The sequence below is a fragment of the Notamacropus eugenii genome, chromosome 1 (assembly GCF_028372415.1).
Source record: "Notamacropus eugenii isolate mMacEug1 chromosome 1, mMacEug1.pri_v2, whole genome shotgun sequence".
In the NCBI taxonomy this organism is placed as follows: domain Eukaryota; kingdom Metazoa; phylum Chordata; class Mammalia; order Diprotodontia; family Macropodidae; genus Notamacropus; species Notamacropus eugenii.
This window is the reverse complement of record NC_092872.1, coordinates 1,552,282-1,575,339: the sequence shown is the minus strand read 5'-3', so window position 1 is coordinate 1,575,339 and position 23,058 is coordinate 1,552,282. Positions and strand designations below refer to the sequence as shown.

Here is a 23,058-nt window from a genome sequence, read left to right as displayed (position 1 = left end):
ATTGCCTTCATCAGCTGAGTTGTACATGTGGAAGAGAATCCCATTCGTGGTCCTTTACATGTAATAAAATATCTACTAAGTGGTTGGGGGTTTACCTCTCTTCTTGAACCCAGAATTCTTCCAGAGAGTGCAGAAGCTGCTCCCAACCCAGAGGTTCTGGAATTGTATTTTTTTTTTTACTTTGATGAATTCCCCAGAACTGTACCTCCTGGGACTGTCAAGAGAACATCACCTCTAGAGGTGTAGCCTAGCTCATTGGGAGGCATGGAACTTGGGATTGGGTGGGCAATGGAACTCATGAGGGTTGATACTCCCCCGGTTCCAGATGGCCTGTGGCTGGTCAGCTAATCCATCACACTTCAAGGGGAATGAGTTCAGATGCCAGCCCAGGCAAGGAGTTATGCAGCCATCACACTACTTTGGAACCCTGCTTTCTGACCTTCACTCTCCACCACTGTTTCTGTTCCTGCTGCATTATTTCACTTCTTTTCTTACTTTACAAACTAAAACCTCTGTCATGTTGTGCTGAAGGGGCAATTTTCCAGACAAAACAAAAATAGTACCTGATGTCAAGGAGTTTATATTCTAGTGGAGAAAGGTGATACACACTTATATTCAGAACACATACAAAGCATATTCAAGGTAACTTTGAAGGGGGAGACACTAGCAACTGAGGGGAGTTATAAAATATTAATAAAGAATTTATAAAAGAAAGAGCTTTATCAGTAAAACTTGCTGCAAAGACTCTCTCCTCTCCCCAATTAAATTGTTTCCCTTCTAATCTCAGTGACATTGGATTTGTTTGTCAAAAACCTTTCAATTTTATGTAATCAAAACTCTCAGTTTTTTCTCCTGTGAATCTCCTTATATCTTGTTTGGTATTGACCTCTTTCCCCATCTGTCAATCTGACAGGTAATTTCTTCCAAGCTCCTCTTAACTTATTTATTATCATGTGACCTTTACATCTAGGTCACTTATATCCATTTGAAGATTGTCTTGGCATAAGGTGTGAGGCGTTGGCCTAGAAATAATTCCAGCTCAGCTGCTGTCTACTTTTCTCAGTTACTTGTCAGTGAGTCCTTGCCCCAGCATCCAGATTCTCCAGACTTATCAAACAGTAGGCTCCCAGGTCCTCTTGTCTGTTTCACTGAAGGCCCTCTCAGTTTTTTAATCAATACCAAATTATTTGAATAATTATTGCTTTGTTGTATGGTATGAGATCTGACCCCGCGAAGCTCTCTTCCTGATCACTTTCCCCTCCATGCGAATTTTGTTCTGAATTTCTTCACATGGTGGTCAGAAGAAGTGATACAAGGACACTCTCAAGGTCTCTCTTAAGAACTTTGCAATGGATTGTGTGACATGAGAGACCCTGGCACAGGACTGCTCAGCATGGCGTGCCCACATCAGATAAAGTGCTGTGCTCCACGAGCAAAGCAGAACTGAAACAGCTCAAAGAAAATTCAGGATATTGAAAGTTAGAGAATCCACCCCAAATGTCCGGGGGGGCTCTGTGCGCCTGACCTGTGGTGGAACATTCCAAGCTCATGTTGGTCTGATTAGCCACAGTCGGGGACACACTGAAACTTGACTCGATCATAGTGATGCCATTTTGGTGCTCTTTGAGAACGGGCAGGGGCCAACCATGAATTTTGTTCTCGTTTTATAAAGTCAGTAAATAAGTAAATTAATTTAGGTAATACTGACATTTTTATTATATTAGCTCAGACTACCTATGGGCAATTTTATTTCTCCAATTATTTAAGTCTTAGTTCTGTAAATAGTAGTTAGTAGTTGCATTTATATAATTCTTGGTTGTGTCTTGACAGATAGGCTCTGATATTATATATACCCTATAGTTATTTAAAATAAAATTTCTCTTTCTATTTCTTCTTGCTGGGTTTTATTGGCAGTATGCAGGAATGCTGATGGTTTATTTCAATTTATATGTGCAACTTCACTGAGGTTTATCAATTGCCTCAATGACTTCCTAAGTGACTCTTTAGGATTCTTTAAGTATAAAAGATCATCTGCAAAGAGTGATAATTTTATTTCTTCTTTGACTATGCTTATTCCCTCATTTTCTTTTTCTATCTGATTGCCAAAGGATTTCTAATACTATATTTTAAAAGTGAACAATGAGCATTGTTTCTTCATTCTTGATCCTATTGTAAAGGATTTTAATTTATCCCTACTACATAGGATGCTGGCTTTTGGTTTTAGACATACACTATCGTGTGAAGGAAAAATCAGTTTAGTCCTATGTTTTCTACTGTTTTTTATTTAAATTTAAAAAAAATTCATACTTAAAATTTTTAAAAACTAGATCTCTTTATCTTGTCCTGATCACAAATGCGTAGGCTACTCATGAGCCTACTCCCATTCAGATTGGCACAGGACTTTTGACTTGCTCTGTTTCTGATTTACATCAGTTTGTTCCTTTTTAGGCAACTTGTTAGCCCGCTACTTACTTTGCTTCTGCGTATGCTCATTAGGGATATTGGTTTATGGTTTTCATTCTCTGTTCAACTTTCCATGGTTTTGGTTTCAAAATCATATCTTGAAATAGCAAAGAAGGAATGTGTAAAGATCTTTGCCCCCCCCTTTTTTTTGCTATTTTTGCAAACTGTGTAAAATTGGAATTAATCAATCCTTGAAGATTTGTTAGAGTTTGCATGTAAGTCCATCTGTTTCAAGAGGTGTTTTTCTTTGAGAATCCATTCTGGCTTGTTTAAATTATCATTTATTGAGTTGTTTAAATTGACAGTTCTGTTAATTTGTGCATTTTGTATTTTAAAAATATTCGTATGTTTCATACTGTCACTTTTATTGGCATATGGTTGGGTAAAATAATTTCTAAAAATATCCTTTATTTCTTCATTTGTTGTAAATTCTCCATTTTCATTTTTATGCTGCTAATTTGGTCTCTTCTTTTTAATCAAATTAGCTGATGGCTTGTGTATATATGTTGTTTTGTAAATAGCTCTTAATTTTGTTTATTAATTCCATGGTTGCTTTCCATTTTGTTAATGTTCTCTTTAATTTGCAAGATTTCTACTTCGGTGTATATATATGTATATGTATATGTATATGTATATGTATATAAAACTCTAACCCTATATATATGTGTATATATATATATATAAAATGCATAGGTATATATACATTAAATGTATTGACTTTGAGTGGGGATTTTTTAGGTGTATGCCTAACTCATTGGTCTATTCTTTCTTCTGCTGACAAAAGTATTTGTAGATATAAATTTTCTTTTCTGATTGCTCATTTGTTGTTCTTTTTAATGTTTTTTTTCTTGACTCATGTTTGTATTTCAAAATTTCTATTCAACTCTTTTTTTTTTTTTTTTAGTTTAAATCAGAAATGGTTGGAAGTCCTCTATTTCTCCTGTAGGATTATTCTCAGTTTTGTTAGATCAGTTATTCTTGGTTGTAGGTCTATAACTTTTGCCTTTTAGAATATCTCAGCCAATGCTCTCTGCTCCTTTATGGTGGTAATTACTGAAGCTTGTGTGAAGCTAACTCTGGTTCCTTTGTACTTAAATTCTTTCTTGCCAGCTGCTTGCAGTACTTCTTCTTTGGAAACTCTGAATTTTGGCTATTAAATTCCTGAGAGTTTTCATTTCTTTTTTAGTAAGTGTTCAGTGGCTTTTTTTTCATTTTTCACTTTTTCTTCTTGTTTTAACATGTGTAAGCACTTTTCTTTCATGATTTCTTGAAATATGATTTCCAAGTTCTTTTTTGGCCAGGAGGGGCAGGATTAGTTCATCGCTTTTATGTAGTCCTCTCAATCTATTTTCCAGGTCAGTTGCTTTTGACATGAGATTTACATTATATTTTTGACTATTTTTAATGTTTTGATTTTGTTTTAATATTTCTTCTTCTCTTCTGGAGTTAGCTTCTATTTGGTCCATTTTAATTTTCAAGTATTTTGCTACCCTGCTTAGGGTTTTTATTTCTTTACTAAGCTGTTCATTCTCTCTCCAAATCTCCCTTCCATAACTCTCATTTCTTTTCCAATTCTTTCTTCTATTGCTTTCATTTAATTTATAACATAATTTTATCCTCTTTTTTAAACTCTTGCATCATTTCTTCTAGGAATTCTAGTTGACCTTGTGGGCAAATTATTTTAGTCTTTGAAGTTTTGCTTGTAAGCATTTTGGAGCTATTATCTTGGGTTTATGTCTTGGAAATTCCTGGCATCATTATGGCTCTTTTTCCTTTTGTTGTTCACTTATTCTTCCAACCTTCCCAGATCAGGACTTTGTGTTAGGGCTAGGTTCTAAAGATCCCTGTTGTGACCTTGAATAAATCTGGCCATTTTTATCTACTGTCCTGCCTCCAGGGTCAGAATGACAGCATTGCCAGCCTGTTCTTCACCAGGGTCTGGTTCCAAGTCTTCCTCTCTCAAGTTAAAACAAAACTAAGGTCACTGAACCTGGTAGCTGAATCTAGATCCTTATAAACTCCTTAACTACAATAATAACAATAATTCTAACAATAATACCTAGCATTTATTTGATGTCTACTATGTGCCAGGCACTGTTCTGAGTGCTTTACAAATACCTAGGAACTGGAATCAGAATAACCACGATGAGGCCCTGATCTTCACCCAGAGTCCAAGTCTCAGATTCTCTCATCCAGATGAGAGACAGAGTTGAGGCATTGCTTCTTGCTGAGGAGCTGAGTCTCAGAACACCCTTTGGGGGAGTGGGATTAAGAAGCCCTGAGACCCTTCTCTTGTGGATTGAGTCTCAGATTGCTCCTTCTGGGATTGGAGTGATAGACTTGTGGCACCAAGGAGACTGAATTGTGTAGAGATTAATCAAGTACTAAGTTGTATAGAGTAAGAATCTAGGCTGCATGGATAACTCTTACTTTATCATCTTGGCTTCTCTTGTACTTAGTCTTTATAAATTTTAAAACAAATGTAACTATCAACTGCAAACCTAATATGAGCTGACAGTGTGGCATAACAGGCAACCAGCCCTTCTCTCTCTACCCCAAAAAACCCTAACACGATTTTAGGTTGCAGGAAGATGTAGTCTCACCATGTCCTGGTCTGGGCAGACACCATTTGGAGCATTATGCTCAGTTCTGGGCATGATATTTTTGGAATGACATCAACGAGGTGGAGTTTGTCCAGAGGAGAACAATCACAATTGTGTGAAGGAGGTCATGTGATAATAGTATGAATGGAAGAAGCTGTGACTGTTTAGCCTGAAGATGAAAGGACTTACAAGGGAGGCAATATATCTGTCCTCAAATACAGACCATCCCAAAAGCCTTAGAGTTGTTTTAAGCAACTAAAACTTAAGCTTTAGGTTTTAAGCCATTAAAACTTAAAACAGCACTAAGACTTTTGGGACACCCTGTATTTGAAGGGCCATAATGTGGAAGAAGGATTAAGTTCATTTCACTTATCCCCAAAAAGAAGAAGGAACAATTTGTTGCAGAGACATAAATTTTAGCTCAGTATAAGGAGAAAGTTCTTAGCAAGTAGGTCTGCCTATAAGTGGAATGAAATGTCTTTATGGTGAACTCCCTGTCACTAGAAGTTTTCAAACCAATGGTTGATGACCACTTGTCAAGGATATTGCAGGGGGATTTCCTGCTTAATGGCAGGTTGCTTTGAATGCCCTCTGAAATTTCCCTCAGCTCTGAGATTCTGTGATTTTGAAGGTTCTAAAATGCTAATATTCTGTGAACCTGAGATTATTAATCCAAATTGGCTTGGAGTAAGTCCCTAAGGCAGGAGTCTCTCTTCCCTCCAAATATGACTCCACACTTCATTATGGGATTCAGTCACCAAGGAGACACTCATCACTTATCAAAAAAAAACAAGAGGCATCACACAAGACAATGTTGACCCACATCCTCTGCTTTATAGCATCTCCCATCCTGACCCCAAGTAGCAGCTCCTGGCTGATCTGGATCAGGTATGTGAGAAGAATGGGGGAAATACATATTATTTATCATCCATGAAACTTTTCCATCTTATAAGGATTGTTCCAGGGACCAGCACTGCAATGTTGGCATTGGGGTGCTTCCTTCTCCGTTTTGGTAATCCAACATGGACTTTCTGTGACACACACAAGTTCATACATTAACAGTTTGTCAGAAAATTCTCAAGCAACTTTCTGATAGTTTTATTTTCTAATAATCTTTGTTTTTCTTCAATTATCTGCAATTTTTAAAATATTCATATCTTTAAATGATCTGTGCCCCCTTTCTCTTTTTCCTTTCTTTTTTCTTTCCAATGATCTCTGTAGCTTGCTTTTTCTATTACAAGTAATTCAAATTAATTGTGCATTCAGTGATTGGTTTGTTCTCCATTTATCTGTGGGTTTTAGAGCATTTATGTGTCTTAGATAATTTGTAGGTTTAAATTATCTGTAGATTTAGATTCTTTGCTCATAGCTTTAGATTATCTAAGGGGTTGAGTTATCTGTAGATTTGGATTATCTATGAGTCTGTCTTAATGGGCCCTTTGTTGGCTCTAATTATATTATTAGAATTATATGTAATATAATATATTATAATAATACAATATAATATCAATATATTATATTAATATATAATATAATATATTGATATTAATAAAATATATAATATAATTATAATATAATAATTATATTATAATTATATTGTATAATAATATATTATATTTATATGTTGTATAATTAATTATATAATAATTTTATAATATATTATTATATAATAATGTGATATAATAATATTATATTATATATAATAATATATAATCATCTTATATATTATAAAAGTAATTACATTACTTCAAAGGCTGCCATCACGATTCTGGTTATTGGGTCTATGCTTAGGCCTAAAATGCCCAAATGTAATATTCTATGTGGCAAGGGAAGGAGCAATCAACAGATGGAATAAAGTCAGGGAATCTTCCCTGGGCCAGTCAGTGCTTACCTGGTGATTATATATGTCTTTCCCTTTACTGTCAGCTTCCTCTTGTCATCTTCCAAGGAGCTGCAGTATAACTGCTGATAAAACTGACCTGGGAAGATGCTGGAGAAGGTCAGAAAATTCCAACCTCTCCAGATTTCCCCCACAAATAATAATAGCACTTCAGGGTGAATATACAGTGATAAAAAAATAAATAAATAAGAGTAAGGGGCAGAACGGGGGTCCTGCTGGGACCATCAGAGAAGACCTGAAGAAAAATCCTAGGACCAGGTTTGATCCCTGTGAAGAGTAAACACCTCCAGGCTAGGTCTGCTTAAACCACAAGCAGCAAGCCCTGGGGTTAGCTAGGGTGGGAGATTGCCTTAGCCCCAAGCACTAGAACTTTTACGCCTGGGACAGTATGGGGAATTGGACACCTGAGCTGAGGAAAGATTGAGGGAACCTCTGCTGACAAGGAATGCCAGATGCAGCTTGTGCTGCAGAGATGCAGGTGGGGTGAGAAGAAACCAGCACACACTCATGAGTGTGGAAGCAGTGGGGTGGGGATGCCACTGGCTGTGGGCATTTACAGGAAGCTGGAGGTCTTGGTTTCAGTTCCAGGCCAGAAGGGAGAACTGAAGGAGAATCTGAGACCAGAGGCACCATCCCCCTGGTCTAGAAGTGATTATAAAAACTAAGTTGCTACAAATTTTTTAAAAAATGAACTGGCAAAGGAGAAAGAATACAACCATAGAAAATTACTATGGGAATAGAGAAGACCAGGATTCATCTTCAGAGGAGGATACTGTAGCAAAGAAGCCCTCTTTTACCCCAAAGAGTATGATCAAATGGTCACCTGCCCAAAACTAATTTATAAGAGAACTTTAAAAAGACTTTAAAAATCAGATGAGAGAGATTGAGGAAAAACTAAAAAAAACAACAAGAACAAGAAAAACAAGAAGATTATGAAAAGAAAGCCAACTAATTAGAAAAGGAGATCCAAAAATCTTAAGGAAGAAAACAATTCCTTGAAAATCAGAATTAGGCAAAGGGAAGCTAGTAAAGTTATAAGAGATTAAGAAATACTAAAATAAAATATAAAGAATGAAAAAATAGAAGAGAAAGTGAAATATCTCATAAGAGAAACAACTGATTTGGAGAACAGAACAAGACAAGAAAACATGAGAATAATCAGATTACCTGAAAGCTATGATCAAAAAAAGAATCTTGATACAATAATACAAGAAATAATTAAAGAAAATTGTCCTGAAGCATTAGAACAATAGGGGAAAGAAGAAATAGAAAAAAGTCCACTGACCATCACCTGAAAGAGATCCTACAAGGAACACCCAAAGGAATATTATAGTCAAATTCCAAAACCCCCAGCTCAAGAATAAAATATTATGAGTAACAAGAAAAAACCACAATTATAATCACAGAAGACCTAGAAGTGGTAACACTAAAAGGTCTTGGGACACTATAAGAGCAAAAGAATTGAGTTCTGGCTGAAAATGTCATACCCAGGCAAGCTAAGAATAATCCTGAAAGGAAAGAAAAGACATTTGATGAATTGTCAGATTTTTAGGATTTTGCTAAAAAAAAAAAACCAAACCAAACACCTGAACTTGATAGAAGATTTGAAATATAAGAGCCAAGAGAAATATAAAGTAGCTTATGTAAGGTATAAATAATAGGAGGGCAAAGTAGTGCAGGCAGAAGCAAAATAGAGGCGTCAGGAAGGATACGAAATAGGAGATATACACAAAAGTAAAATAAAGATCAGGGGTAGGATTTGTTAGGGAAAAAGGAGCAGGGGTGGTAATTATGATCTCCAACAAAGTTAAGACTAAAATAAATTTAATCAAAAGAGAAAAATAGGGAAACTACACTATGTGTCAGCCATATTTATCAACATTGTTTTGGACTATTTAAAACAACTAGACTGTATGAGGTGAGAGTATGGCTGTGGTGTAGAAAATGATAAGTTGGTAGACTTGGAAAAATATGGAAAGATGCATATTTATGAAGAGATTATCCACCCTCAGAAAAACAGAGGATAAATAAGTATAGTATGGTCTTATATAGATCCAAATGAATGGATTTATCTATAGATATTACTATAATTATTGATATCTAAGTATATCATAATAATATAATTATTGATGTCTAAGTGTAAGTGGATGTATGGATCTATGTATTTATGTGTATATGTCTATCTATGTGTGTATATAAGTATGTGTGTGTGTGTGTATACGTGCTTAACTGTAGCCTTCTGGGGCTGGAGAGAGGGGGAGGGAAAAGAACAAAGTAAAAAGAGAGCAAAAGCACAGCAGAGAAAAAAGAAAACACACAAGGAAGTAAAGAAAAGATGGACAGCTGTCAACACAATATGTAGTATTTGTTATTTAGGCTTTCTGGAAATGGAAATTTATTGCTGTATATCTTGAATCCTTTCTCATGTTCTGCTGTGCAAATGGCAATGTTTTGTTTTCTTTTCTTATTTTGTATTATTGTAATTTTGGTATTTAAATTCATTTGTTTTTTTCTCTTCTTATTTTGTATTATTGTAATTTTGGTATTTAAATTCATTTGTTTTTTTCTTTTCTTATTTTGTATTTTGGTTTAAAATTTTTAAAATTACAAACTAAAAGAAACTGACCTGGGGAAAGCAGTCAGAGAGTGAGTCAGATGAAGAGGTAGTGAAACCTGGATGTAGACAGAGAAAGAGATGGAGAGCAAAATGGAAACTGAGGAACACAGAGGAAAAGCAGAAAGAGAGAGGGAGAGAACGAGGGAAACAGAGTCACAAGAACATGGGGAAATAGAAAGAGATTAAATAATAGAAACTTAAATAACTAAATACGGGAACACAGAGAAAAATGGAGGGGTGGAGACACAGAAACATAGGCAGAGAGAAGAAGAAACAGGCTTAAAAATGGAAACAGAGAAAGACAAAGAGAGAAAGAAGGAGGCAGGAAGGAGAGACAAAGAAAGAGGTGGAAGAAGAGGCAGAAAAAAATACAGAGGAAGGAATCAACAAAGAGGGAGAAAAAGAATTCAGTCATTCATGCCAAGAATGAAGCATTTCAAGTAGCAAGCTCAAGAACCAGTTCATAAAGGCAAATGGAAAGTAGAAGTTGGTCCAAAAATGGAGGGGGAAGGCAGGAGGATGAGGAGGATCACAGAAGGAATGGGCAAGAAAAGGCAATGTTTATAGAAGGTGATGATCAGGGAAAGGTATGTATGTATATGTATGTATGTATGTATGTATGTATGTATGTATATATGAGAGGTGGGAAAGTTCATCGAAGAAGTAGTCAGGGAAGTACGAGGGACTATGAACAGGGTCCAAACTATACTGAGAAACCTGCCAACTTAGTTAAGGCATCTGAGGAGATAGGGAGATTGGGGACATTCAAAATGGTGGAGGCCTGTCAGCATGGGCACAGTTAGGGAGTGAGGAGTAGACAGGGGGATAGAGGAGATGATCAGGGTGGGGAATGATGATAATGAAGGATTGCAAAGGGAAAAATGGAAGGAATAGTGGTAGGCTGATTAAGGAGTGATGACTGATCATAAAGATAGGAATGCCCTGAGAGGTGGAGAGTGTTCAGAGGAGGAGATGTTCATAGAGGGGGATATTGAAAAGGGAAATGGTCACAAGAGTGTAGTCAGGAGGTGATGAGAAAAGGAAGATGATAAGAGACATAGTTGGTCAAGGACCCATAGGAATCTGTGGAGAGGGCCCAGCTCATACCAAGGATCCCACTGACTTTCTCAGAAAAGTGAACTGGATTCTGCAGAAAGAGATGGAGTCCAGGGGTGAGATGACTCAAGGACACCAGACCGATGGTGACTTTTTCTGTTGCATTGAGCCACAAGGCACGATTGTCCAAGATTATCTTCAGCCTGTGGAAAAATCATGAGTAGAGTTGATGGAAGATCCAAGAGCACAATTCAAAGTCTGGAGACAAGTAGTCAGAATGGGGTTTCCTGCCTCTTTAGTATAAGATAAGTAGATTTTGTGTGAAAACAAACCTCACAAAAGACTCCAGTACCCAATATCCAAGAATTCCCACAAGGGCCTCCAGATCTTATGCATGGAAACCTAGATGATCTTGCTAGGCTAAAATTGATGCCTATTCACTTTAATCTTCCAATCTTTGCCCCAAACCCAGACACAACTAACCCCAGGCTTCACTATTATTACTACTAGTGCTACTACTGCTATTACTACTCTACTACTGCTACTACAACTAGGTACTTTTAGCTCTAACACCCTCCATTCCCCTAATACTGATTCATTTTGAGTTTTGGAAGCATACATGTAAGAAACAGATCACTGGACTTGGAGTCAGGAGATTTGAGTTTGAATTTTGGTTGACATACAAGCATTATGTTACTTTGAGCAAGTTACAACCTGTCTGAGAATTAATTTCCCCATCTACAAAGTGGAGATGATCATGCCTCAACTACCTAGTTTCATGTTTCATCATGTTGTGATGAAAACCCTTGGTGACCTTTAAAAGCTCTGTAATAGGAAATACAAGAAACCGTAATACTGAAGAGTTACTTAAGTAGAAAAGTAACTGGCCAGACAAACTGCTTAATTCTAAACTAGATCCAGCAAATCATCACTTGCCCTCCCAGTGCTATTTGACATGAACCATGATTTATTCAGGACTTAGAGTTCCATTCTCCATCCATTCCTTCATCCACCACTGAATTCTAATCCCCAGATCTGCTGCTACCTTGCTGTGTAACCTTGGGTAAGTCCCTTTACTTTTCTGAGTCTCAGATGCTTTTTTTTTTTTAAAGGGGGGTTAAAACCACCCTGGAGAACAATCTCGAACTGTCCTCGAAGGGCTGTAAAACTGGGCATACCCTTTGATTCAGCAATATTACTGCTAGGTCTACATCTCAAAAAAATCATAAAAAGGGAAAAGGACCACAAGCACAAAAATATTTAAAGCAGCCCTTTTTGTGCTGGCCAAAATTGAAAATTGAGGGGATGCCCATCCATTGAGGAATGCTTGAACAAGTTGTGGTATATGAATGAAATGAAATGATGAGCAGGCAGATTTCAGAAAGACCTGGAAGACTTCAATGAACCGATGCTGAGTGAAGTGGGCAGGAACAGAAGTACACTGTACACCGTAACAGCAACATTGTTTGATGACCAGCTTTGATAGACCTAGATCTTCTGAATAACACAATGATCTAACACATTTCCAAAAGACCCATGATGGAAACTGCTATTTGCATCCAGATAAAGGACTCTAGAATCTGAATGCAGATCGAAGCAGACGACTTTTTTCCTTCTTGTGGCCTTTCCCTTTTGTTCTGATTCTTCTTTCACGACATGACTAATGTGGAAATAGGTTTGATGTGATTGTACATACATAGCCTACATCAGATTGCATTCAGAGTTGGAGAGGGAGAAGGGCAAAAATATTTGAAAATCAAAATCTTCTAACAGTGAATGTTGAAAACTATCTTTACATGTAATTGGAAAAATAAAATACTATTCAGTGGGAAAAACAAAACAAAACAAAAACCAAAAAGAGGGGTTAAACTGGATGAGCTCTAAAATCCCATCCAGCTCTAAATCTATAATCTTGTGGCCCATTCTTCACAGACATTCAAGCAATGGAGGCTACTAGAGCAAGAGACATCAATTAAGATGGGAGCAGGAAGAGATGAGAGGCCCAGTGAAGGACTCCAGTACAGAGCACTAGACTAGCAGCCAGCCAGGCTTACCCCGGAAACCCCAAGAAGAACGTCTTCTGCCACTGATAAGAGGTGCTCCTTTCATGTTGACCACGGCCATGAATCACTATAATGTTGTCCTTGGTCACATACACCTGTATTTCAGGAGTCTTGTAGCTCACCTGGAACCAGGAAAATGTATCCAGAAAGTCCTTATAATGGCCAGTCACCTCAATGCCTAGAAACCCATGGGATCAAAGAGGTTAACAGCTGGACCAAGGATAGTAACAAGTCATCTCCTTTGGGAAGTCTAGTCTTCCCAACTAACCTCCCCCCAGCAAGACTTTCTTAATGAATTCATTCTACCTGGTTCAGACCCTAATCACCCCTACTTGGACTTCACAACAGTCTGATTGTTCCTTTTGGTTCAAGTCTTTCGCCTTTCCAGTCTAACCTTCATACATCTACATGGAGCAATGGATAGAGCATAGGACATGGAGTCCAGAAGACCAGAGTTCAAAATCTACTTCAGGCACCAACTAGTGCATGACCCTGGACAAGTCACTTAACCACCCTGTACCTCCCTTTCCTCATCTATAAAATGGGCCTATTAATAGCACCCACCTGACATCATCAGGGTCAGTTGAATTAACATATGTAACTGAATACATCTGAATACACAAATGAATATATGTAAAGCGCTTTGCACAACAAAAAGCACTATAAAGACGCTATGATCATTATCACCACATTGCCTGTAATATTATATATTATACATCGTGTATCTACCAAACTAATTTTCCTTAAGTACCAGTCTGACCTTTTCACTGCCCTACGCAATGAATTCCAATGGCTTCCTATTGCCTCTGGGATCAAATACAGACTCCTCCATTTGGCATTTAAAGCCCTTCATAATGTGGCCCTAAACCCTAACCTTGCTGTACGTTATCCTCCTTCATCCCTACTGCGGTCTGGCTAAACCGGCCCTTTCACTGTTACATACTCAACTTGATACATCCCATCTTCTTGTCTTAGCATTGGCTCCCTCCCAAGCAGGACTGCCTTCCTTCACTTCTGTCTCTCAGAACCTTTAATATCATTCAAATTACCAGGATTTCCCAGGAATTGTGTGTTGCGAAAGCTTTCCTGATCCCCACAGCTAATAGTGCCTTATCTCCTTAATCACTCGGTATCTATTTTGGTAAATACAATACGGACACATGACATTTCTCCCATTATACTGTATGACCTTTGATGACAAAGTGTCTTTGATATTTTCACTTCTGTCTTTGCATCCCCAGCACCTAGCACAGTCCCTGGTATATAGTTAGTCTTGAATAAATACTTGTTTATTGATTGATTAGAGCCTGATGAGATTAACTAGATCCAACCTCGACTAGTTCTTCTACACTCTTAAACTAGAATCTTCAAACTTATCCTGCATGTGTGTCTTCTTTCTCCAGCAGACAAGGGGCTTCTCCATTGAAGTATGAGGATTTTTTTAAGACAGAATGTCCTACCCCAATGACCTTGTGTTCTCAGGCCTTTGTTAAGCCATGTTTGTGGGAGAGACAGAAGAGAAAAAGACCCTAGCCCTCCCTTATGGGAGCTCCCACTCTAAGAGACATAGAAGAATAATTCCAGGCCTTGCCCTCAGGAAGCTCCCAGTTTGAGAGAGAGAGAGGAGAAGCAGACTTCAAGTCCTATGTTTGAGCTAACTGTCTAGAGGAAACGGCACTCAAATGAAGCAAACAAAGAAAGAATACCACAAAATTTTTCAATGAAATGAGAGATTATGCATATCACCCGATTCAGTAGGGAGGATTTGGTAAAAAAAAATAAAAGTATAGAGGGGTGTGTGTGTGCGTATGTGTGTGTGTGTGTCTCTGTGTGTGTGTGTCTGTGTGTGTGTGTGTGTGTGTGTGTGTGTGCATGCAAGGGCAGTTACCTTGTATTGGATCAGAGATCAGACTTAGTGGCCTAAGGGGTGACCCTTTCACATCCACACACAAAACCTCATTGTGGGTTTTTGGTGAAAACAGTGACAAAATGAAGTGAGGGGCCCTTTTTGTTGACTTCAAAGATTCTTCCAGAGGAACAGGAGTCGGAGTAATTGGAATCCCCACTGACAGTGGCTTGGAGGTCCCTGAAATGGAAATAATGATGAAATGATGAAAACAATCCAGATTAATATAGATTAAGTATACAAAACACTGGCTGCAACAACCCTGGGAGGTAGGAAGATATTGACTAGAGGTATGATGTTATTGACAGAGAGGACTTTCTGCTAAGGAAATTTCCTCCACCAACGTAAGCTGGCACCTTCTCTGCAATTTTTAATCTTAGAGAGTTGTCCAGAGCAGCGAGAGGTTAAGATGCTTTCCCAGGATCCTACAGATTGTATCTGTCAGAGATAGGACTGGAATGCAGACTTTCGAAGCTTTCAGATCAGCTCTCTAGTCACTATGCCACTTGGACCCTCATTATTATCTCTACTTTATGGATGAGGAAATTGGACCTCAGAGAGGTTAAATGATTCGTCAAAAGCCATACATTAGAACTAGGTTTTGAACCAGGTCCTGTGATTCTAAGAATGACCTTTGTATCAAACCACACAATTCACTCTAGTCAGACGTCTCCTATATGAAATATGAGCCTCTTTGCATCAAAAGGAAGAAAATCATGATTGATTAATCAATCAAGCCAATCATATTTCTGGTATCTTTAAGTGACTGAAAAAAATTCAACAGCCTGAGAGAGACAGAGCAGACTTCAAGTCCTATAGTGGAGCTAAATGACTCAGGGAGTCAGGACTCAACCACAGGGAGCAAAGAAAGAATACCAAAGGATTTTTCAGTGAGATGAGAGATTTTATATATATATATATATATACATACATACATACATACATACATACATATATGTATATATCACCGATTCAGTGGGGAAGATTTGTTAAAAAATAAACAAATAGTGAAACAAATAATAGAGGTCTCCAGGACAAAGGGCACCTGGTGGAGGCAGACGCTTACACCTCCTTCCTGGATTACCCAGGAATCATTCTATTTCCTATCACCAGTCCCAGTGATGAGGCACAAGGTTAGTCCCTGTCAGATACTCTACCTGGTAAGACATCTTCTAAAGGAGTCAACTGGGACTCAAGGAAAAGAAGGAGGGATAATAACCACTTACATAAATATTATATTACACATAATACATTTTATACATAATATGTATATATATACATATATATACATATGTGTGTGTGTGTGTGTGTGTGTGTGTGTATAGCCCAGCAGTGAATCAATCAAGTCCTGGAAGACTCCAGGACCAAGAGCCTCCTGTGGAAAGCTTAACACCTGTGCCAGAGACAAGCAAGGGACTGAGGGAAGTGAACCCAAATGGAATGTTACACACTACCCTCTCCCCCATCGATTATGGTATCAGACTGGACCAGAAACAGGTAAGACAGCCAAAGGACATCCCAAGGACAAATATGGACACAGATACAAAAAGATAGATACCTAAGAGAGAAAGCAGTGTCTAGGAGTGTGACACCTCTTGACAGTACACTGACTATGGATTAGAGAAAGGCCCTGTCCCCCAGGTGCCAGCAGAGAGCTACACCTAAAGGGAAACTCACAAGGACTCTACAAAGGAAGACTAAGATATCCAACAATCAAGAGCTGGGAGTCAATCCTTTGTCATGTGTTCTCTACATGTGTGCCTCGCTTTAGTTATGCTTAAGTTTAAGGCCATTCTCCCCATGGACCTTGTATGTGCATGAAGAGAGTGTGGTCCAGGCTAGGTAGGAATGTTTTGCACCAATTCTTCTTTCTATAATTTCTCAGTAAATTCCTTTTCTAAACATTAATGGAGTCCAGCTGACTGACTGATTGATCCTGGAGAGACATACCAGTGGGGGCTTAGAAGCTACAATGCTATATCAGTTTCAGAGAACTAAAAAAATAGTGATCAACTTGGGACCCTGACCTGCAAGTACAAGTGTCTAGGATGGGAAGAGACTCCAGAGGGAGTTGCTGCGTGAGTAAATATCAAAGCCAAGATTTGTACTTTGTCTACAAACCTAATGCTTTTTCTACTACACTATACTGGAAGGATGTGGGGGAGAAGAGAGAGGATTATCGCATGGGCAAGAGGCAAGACCTGTCCTAGGGAAACCTAGGACTTAGGGAAGGGATCCCAATAGGATTTCTTTCCCAGGAGCCTGCCCTAGATCCTCTTCCCCAGAGCACAGGAGAAAGGGAACAGAAGGAACTTCTAAATATTAGGGGTCTGGCCTTCTATGGATGGTTCAGCTCACTCTGAGTAGGATTTCTCTCAATCTCCCTTCAAATCATTTCCCCGAAGATCTTATCCTCACCCTCACCCCACCAGCTGACCTCACACAAGTTGGTTGATGTCTTACTTAGTTCAGTTGGTTTCTGGGGAATGATCTTCCTTCTTCGAAATTTAGTTCTGCCTGCAGGGAGATGATTAGGAGTTAGAAAATCTGGATTCTTTTTAATCTTGACTGTTGGTACTTTACTCACCTTGGTCAAGTCCTCCTCTTTGCCACTAACTTACTGTCTGGTCTTGGCTGAATCACTCCCCTTTCCTGACCCTCAGTTTTCTCATGTATAAAATGGGGAAATGGTCTGCATGCTTCTGCCAGACCAGATCCACCTGAGGAGATGGTGAATAAAACCTTTAGAAAGAGATGAGAGAGGAGCCCAATCCAATTTTCTTCAAGGAAGAAGAGAAAAGTTCAAGGTTCTCCCAAATATGATTCCTCTGCCAAGTTGGGTCCTTACCAATAGGTATATGCTTTACTCAAGGAAACATCGAGATCCCTGTCTGACCTGCAGTAATCTCACATTGGCAGGAGTATTCAAGAGGGAGGCTTGCTGATCACCAGTAAGATATGCTAGAGGGTTGAGTTCAGCATAGGAAAGGAGCCACACTAGATGACCTTCAAGATCTCTGCTAATTCTTTGATGATATCTGTTTATGAGCTGACTGACTAGGGTCAATCTGGGGCCAGCCAGAGTTAGTATTCAGGCTGAAGTGGAGTTTGGACTCATTGTGTGAGCAAGGTCAAGGAGTCCAGGGTTGGACTCAGTCTAGGAATGGGCTCTGTGTGGGGCTGCACTGATATCTGTTCATAGTAGAGCTGAGATTAGGACGCTGTGGTCAGTAAAGGAAATTAATTTGTGGCCAGCATCAGAATTTGCTCTGTGATTGAGGGTAGGATTAAATCAATGGCTAAGTCAGGGTTCAGTGTAGGCCTGAGATTAGGACCAGGATAGAGACGTCAATCCATGGACAGGTTTAGAGGTCAGCATATACCAGGGTTTATGGGTATTGGAGGTGGAAAGAGGAAATCAGTCTTTGGTTGAGATCAGCGTTTTGTCTAAGGGGATGGGAATGGGAACATGGCTTCTGTACTATATTAGTATATGCTAGGTTTAGGTTAAAATTTGGGTCTGGGGAAAGAGATCAGTTTGGGCCAAGATGAGGAAAAAGTATGGATTTGGAGCTAACTTTGAGACTGTTGATGGCGCTGTTTGGAATAGTGTCAGTGCTTGGTCTGGGGCTAGATCAAGGAGTGGAAATTAGGGCTCAGTTTGTTCTCAGGGCAGTTAGGTGACACAGTGGATAGAGCTTTGGACCTAAAGTCAGAAAGATCTGAGTTCAAATCCAGCCTCAGACACTCAGACCTTGGGTAAATCACTTAACCCCTATTCACCTCAGTTTCTCATCTATAAAATGGAGACGTAGGGAGAAAGAAATAGCAAATCACTCTAACATCTTTGCCAAGAAAACCTCATGGACAAGTCCATGGGGTTATGAAGAGTCACACACAACTGAACAGCTGAACAACAGTAGCGTTTTCGGGGTGGGGGATTAGTCTGTGTCTAACGATGGACTCATTTGAGGAATGAAATCAGGGATCAGTCTGGGGCCAGAGTTCAGAATCAATCTCAGGACAGTGATCAGGACTCGTTATGTGGTTGGAATCAGGACTTTTTATATCTGATTGAACTTAGGATTCTTAATCTGGGGACTATAAAAATATTTTTTAAATATTCTTATAATTGCTTCAATATGATTGGTTTACTTTGTAATCTTGGTATTTTATCGTATGAATTTATGTAAGAGAAGGGAATGAACATTCATGTCGTACCTATGTTAATCTCATTCGATCCTCACAACAGCCCTGGGAGGTAGGTGCTATTATTATGTTCATTTTACAGCTGAGGAAACTGAGGCAAATAGAGTTTAAGTGACTTGTTCAAGACCACCAAACTATCAAGTATCTGAGGCCAGATTTAAACTTAGGTCTTCTTGACTCCAGGCCCAGTGCTCCTATCCAATTGGTCATTTAGTTGTCAGCACTTCCTGTTTCATCAGCTCTCCAGAGCTGTGACAGAAACAAGGTGTTAAATTCCTCTTTGGGACTTAATTGACAGGAATATGTGAGCATGGTAGAGGACTAGTCTGCTACCAAAGTGAGAGAGCAGGATCTGAGTTCAGGCTGGGAGCTGGAACCAGGGAAAGTCTGAGGTTAGGACCCAGTCAGAGGCTGAGGTTGGGACTTAGTATGTGGTCATGGTAAGGAAAGCCAGTTGGTAACTATGGTAAGGGAACAGGATCAGGGCTCATATTGGAGGAGGGTTAAGGATCAGTGGATAGCTGAAATTTGTGTGCAGACTAGGGGTCAGTCTGTGGCCAAGGTCAGGGCTCTCTGTGTGTGGTCATGGTCATCGGGAGACTGTGGCTACGGTGAAGGGGCAGGGGCAGGGCTCACTCTGGGCTGGAGTTAGTGTCCAATGAATGAAATGGGGAATGAAGTCATAGCAGAGTGTATGAGTTTTGTTTAGGGCTTAGTGTGTGGTCACAGTAGAGTTGAGGTTGGGAGTATGTTTGTATCCTGGTTTGAGGTTCTTTCTGTGGCCGCGGTTCAGTGTGTGTTAAGTATTGGGGATCAATTCAAGGTCAGGAGTCAGTGCAGGGCCAGGTTAAGGCTCATTCTATGGTTAGGTGCTGGTTTGATTCAGGGCTGGGTTTAGGGTTTGATTTGTGGGTAGGGATGTGGTAATATCTGTTCTTGGGTGGAGGGTTTTATTCTGTGAGCAGGAATAAAATTCAGTCTAGACCTGGGGGTTAGGGTCAGGCCTCAGTCTGTGGCCAGAGTTAGAGATTGTCTTGGGCTGGAGTTAGGAGCAAGTGCAGGGACCCCATTAGCAGAAATCCAAATTTTACCTGGTCTTATTGGTGGCTCCATTTTCAGCTCTCCCTGATCTGAAACTAAGGAGAGAGATGTCAGCTCTTAGCTAAGAACTTCTGCCTATCTGACCCATGAGTCCCCATTAAGTTTCCCATAAGCAACAAGAAATAGAATGGCTGAGCCCTCAGAGTAACAGAGGATCTCAGTCATCTATCAGAGAGTTTGGCTTGCCTTTGTCCAGAGATGGCAGGAAATTCTAAGTCCTCAGTGAGACATAGTAGATATAGGGCAAGAGCACTAATTGAATTGGGAGTGAAAATCCTTAGCACATTGCACTAAGGGGCTTTTCCAAGGGGTGTGGAGTGAAAAGGATAAAGGACTGGAAAAGTCTGGTCATAGGGCATCACCTCCTGGGCTTCCTCTCAAAACTCCTATTGAATTAGCAAGTTAGATTCCCTGAAGAGAATGACCTCTTGTCTCCTTGGGCAGGAGGAACTGGGGGTAACATTGATGGACTGGGATTTCTCTAGTCAATGCTTCTTAAACTGTGGGTCATGATCACATATGGGGGTCAAAAAAATTTGGCAAGAGCAAAAGGTTTCTGTGTGACCAAAAATTAATTAAAAATCAAGCATGTAAGGAATCCAAAGTATTTCTGGCAGTGCTTGCTGCACCATACAGTTCACTCGCAGTTCACTGCAGCCTCAGTTCTGAACACAAAACATGCACATTTTCCTCTTCACAAGTCCTCAGGCCATGCATGGTCAACAAATACTGCTGGAACACAAAAAGGGGTCCCTAGTGGAAAAAGTTTAAGTCCTGCTCTAGTTCCTGAGCTTCCACAGGGGGGGCTCGGCATTGATTATCAGCCAGAGTTCATCCGATCTTAGAAAGGGTATTTACTAAACAAGTATGAGGTATAGTTGTTACAAACCTTCCCTCACCCCTGATCCAAACGCCTGGGGAACTGTCTCCCACAAATATACACAGCATCAGTGGGAGAGCGGGCGGAAATGTAAAATATCACAATACTGGGACCTACGTGTAGAGAAGAACGTGGAGCTCACAACTCCTGGTGTTTGGCAACCCTTTCTTGGAATTATATCTGGCATCCTTTTAGGATTCAAAGGGTCCATGATTTTGAAAGCGGCTTTCTCCTCACCAAGTGGCTTTCTTTCCCTACATGCATTTGTGCTTAGCATGTCTTTGGTGTATCTCTGTCTTTTAGATGGGACCATTGTTTGTTACTGGTCAAGTCTCTAAGGAGTCTCTGGGAGGGGAGGGGGGAGGAGGTAACAAAAAATTCTTTCTTTTCACCAAGAACATTCCTTCCTTAGACCTGTCCCCAACTCGCAAACTAAAATCCTCAGCTCCAGAACCTGAAGCTCTCCATTGTTAGGCTACTTTGCCACTGGACTGGCTTCTGTTGAAATTCTTTCAGCTATTTAAAGACCTCAGAAGCTTGGCTGGCCCATTGGGTCAAATGATTGGCTATTATGCCCATCCTGACCAAGCAAAGAAGCCGCACAAAGAACTCACAGGTTATGAGCTATTGTGTCTGTACATTTAAAACTCCCTCGTGTCTTTATATTGATTATATCCCACTAGTCGAAGTGGGGCGTGGAACAACCTTCTTATACTCCATCGCCAGTTAAACATGCATTGTCTTTAGTAAATCAATTGGGGTTCTTTTGGCAAAGTGCACAATTCCAAGTCCTGGATACCTGTAGTGATCGGGAGAATGTCAAGCATCGTCCTTTTCCATTGCTTTGTACTAAATAGTCTGAGAGAAAGTCTAGGTGGCAAAATCATGAAGCAATCTGGAAATGAAATTTCTTCCATACTTGCAAATACATAGTGGCATAATTTAACAAACAGGTATGATTTCACAAAACTCTCATAGGTTCCTGACTATCTTGCCGTTTATAACAGGCCTTCCCAACCCAAAACAGTTCATGGAAGAAAAGCTCCTTGAGGGCAGGATTCTTTGGCCTCTTTCCACACCCCCAGTGTTGAACACAGTGCCCAGCACATAGTAGGTACTTCATAAATATCTATTGAATTGAGTTGAAAAAGGAAAAGACAACCAACTTCACTTCCAAGAGAAAAACCCTGGCCCTTGCAGAGTCCCCAGGACAGGCGAGTCTCTCTAGGGGTCACGGACCTGGAGTCATCTCAAAGTCACTCCTTCATCTTTAGGTGAGAAACTCTTATTATTCTGGGTGAAAGTCCTCTCATGGCTCCTTTTGTCCCGCAGGACGATCTCCTCTGAAGTGTCCCCAGAACCAGCTCTAGCTATTCCTTTCACACATAGAGTGACAAACGTTACAGCGATCCCTTCCACGTATAAACCAACCCCACCTGGAGGACTAGATAGACATTAGTTCTGGGTTCCTGTTTTGTAAAGTACTACAAAATTCTTCCAGAGAAAGCTGCCAATGCATTAGGGCAATCCAAATGGAGCTCCTAATTCACCCCTCACTAAGGAAACCCTTCCAAAAATTTAACTTAAAAAGGGAATCGAACTAGGAAAACATCCCAATGAGAAATGGGGATCCTAAAAGAGATTAAACATTAGTGGCTGATTTCTTGGTTTTGTGCCATAGCAGACAAACATGATCCTATGGATCTTGAGTTCATAAGTATCTGAGACAAATTGTCTAGATTCGTGTCACAATAAAGCAAGGTATCTAGGTCTGTTTAGAAGTAAAAAAGATATTTGTGAATTATCATAGTATGCTCTAGTCAAATTGTTAGGCTCCAGTATTTTATGCAAGTAAAAATCCATATGACCCCTGTGCCCTCTAAGGGCACAATTACAGATATTTGTGCTGAAGTATTCAATCAAGCACTCTCAGTTTAAGCAAAAGCTATCATAAAGAAACTTGTCTGCCACTTCCCCAACTCTTACTAGCAATGACAGACTGGATACCTAGGGGTCGAGTTAACTACTTTTCCCTTCAGAGTAACCCTACTGCTCAAAAGGCTCCCACTGGTATACTTCTCATTGATTATCAGTCAGCAGTCTCAATTAGTTTTTAGGAAAGGGGTACTGACTAATCCAGTGACTGGTACAATAAGAACAGTTGGTATATTTTCTGCACAAAACCTTGGACATTCTCCCACAAGAACACACCAAATTGGAAGGGAAGAGTGAACTTGACCTTGGAATATGATGATAATGA

The 23,058-nt window shown here is 39.6% G+C and overlaps 1 protein-coding gene across 2 annotated transcripts in view; it reads right to left on the bottom strand.

Annotated features, from left to right (window-relative positions):
- Nucleotides 1-5,880: 5,880 nt before the first annotated feature.
- Nucleotides 5,881-23,058, bottom strand: part of LOC140530288 (inter-alpha-trypsin inhibitor heavy chain H4-like) — a 37,564-nt gene continuing 20,386 nt past the window's right edge. For both annotated transcript variants that reach the window (XM_072649765.1, XM_072649773.1), the window contains 7 exons: nt 19,909-19,953; nt 17,072-17,125; nt 14,591-14,788; nt 12,694-12,880; nt 10,691-10,842; nt 6,958-7,045; nt 5,881-6,097 (listed from right to left, as the gene is read on the bottom strand). In XM_072649765.1, coding sequence (XP_072505866.1) covers nt 6,013-6,097; nt 6,958-7,045; nt 10,691-10,842; nt 12,694-12,880; nt 14,591-14,788; nt 17,072-17,125; nt 19,909-19,953 — 809 coding nt within the window. In that variant the 3' untranslated portion in view covers nt 5,881-6,012. The remainder of the gene's footprint in view (nt 6,098-6,957; nt 7,046-10,690; nt 10,843-12,693; nt 12,881-14,590; nt 14,789-17,071; nt 17,126-19,908; nt 19,954-23,058) is intronic.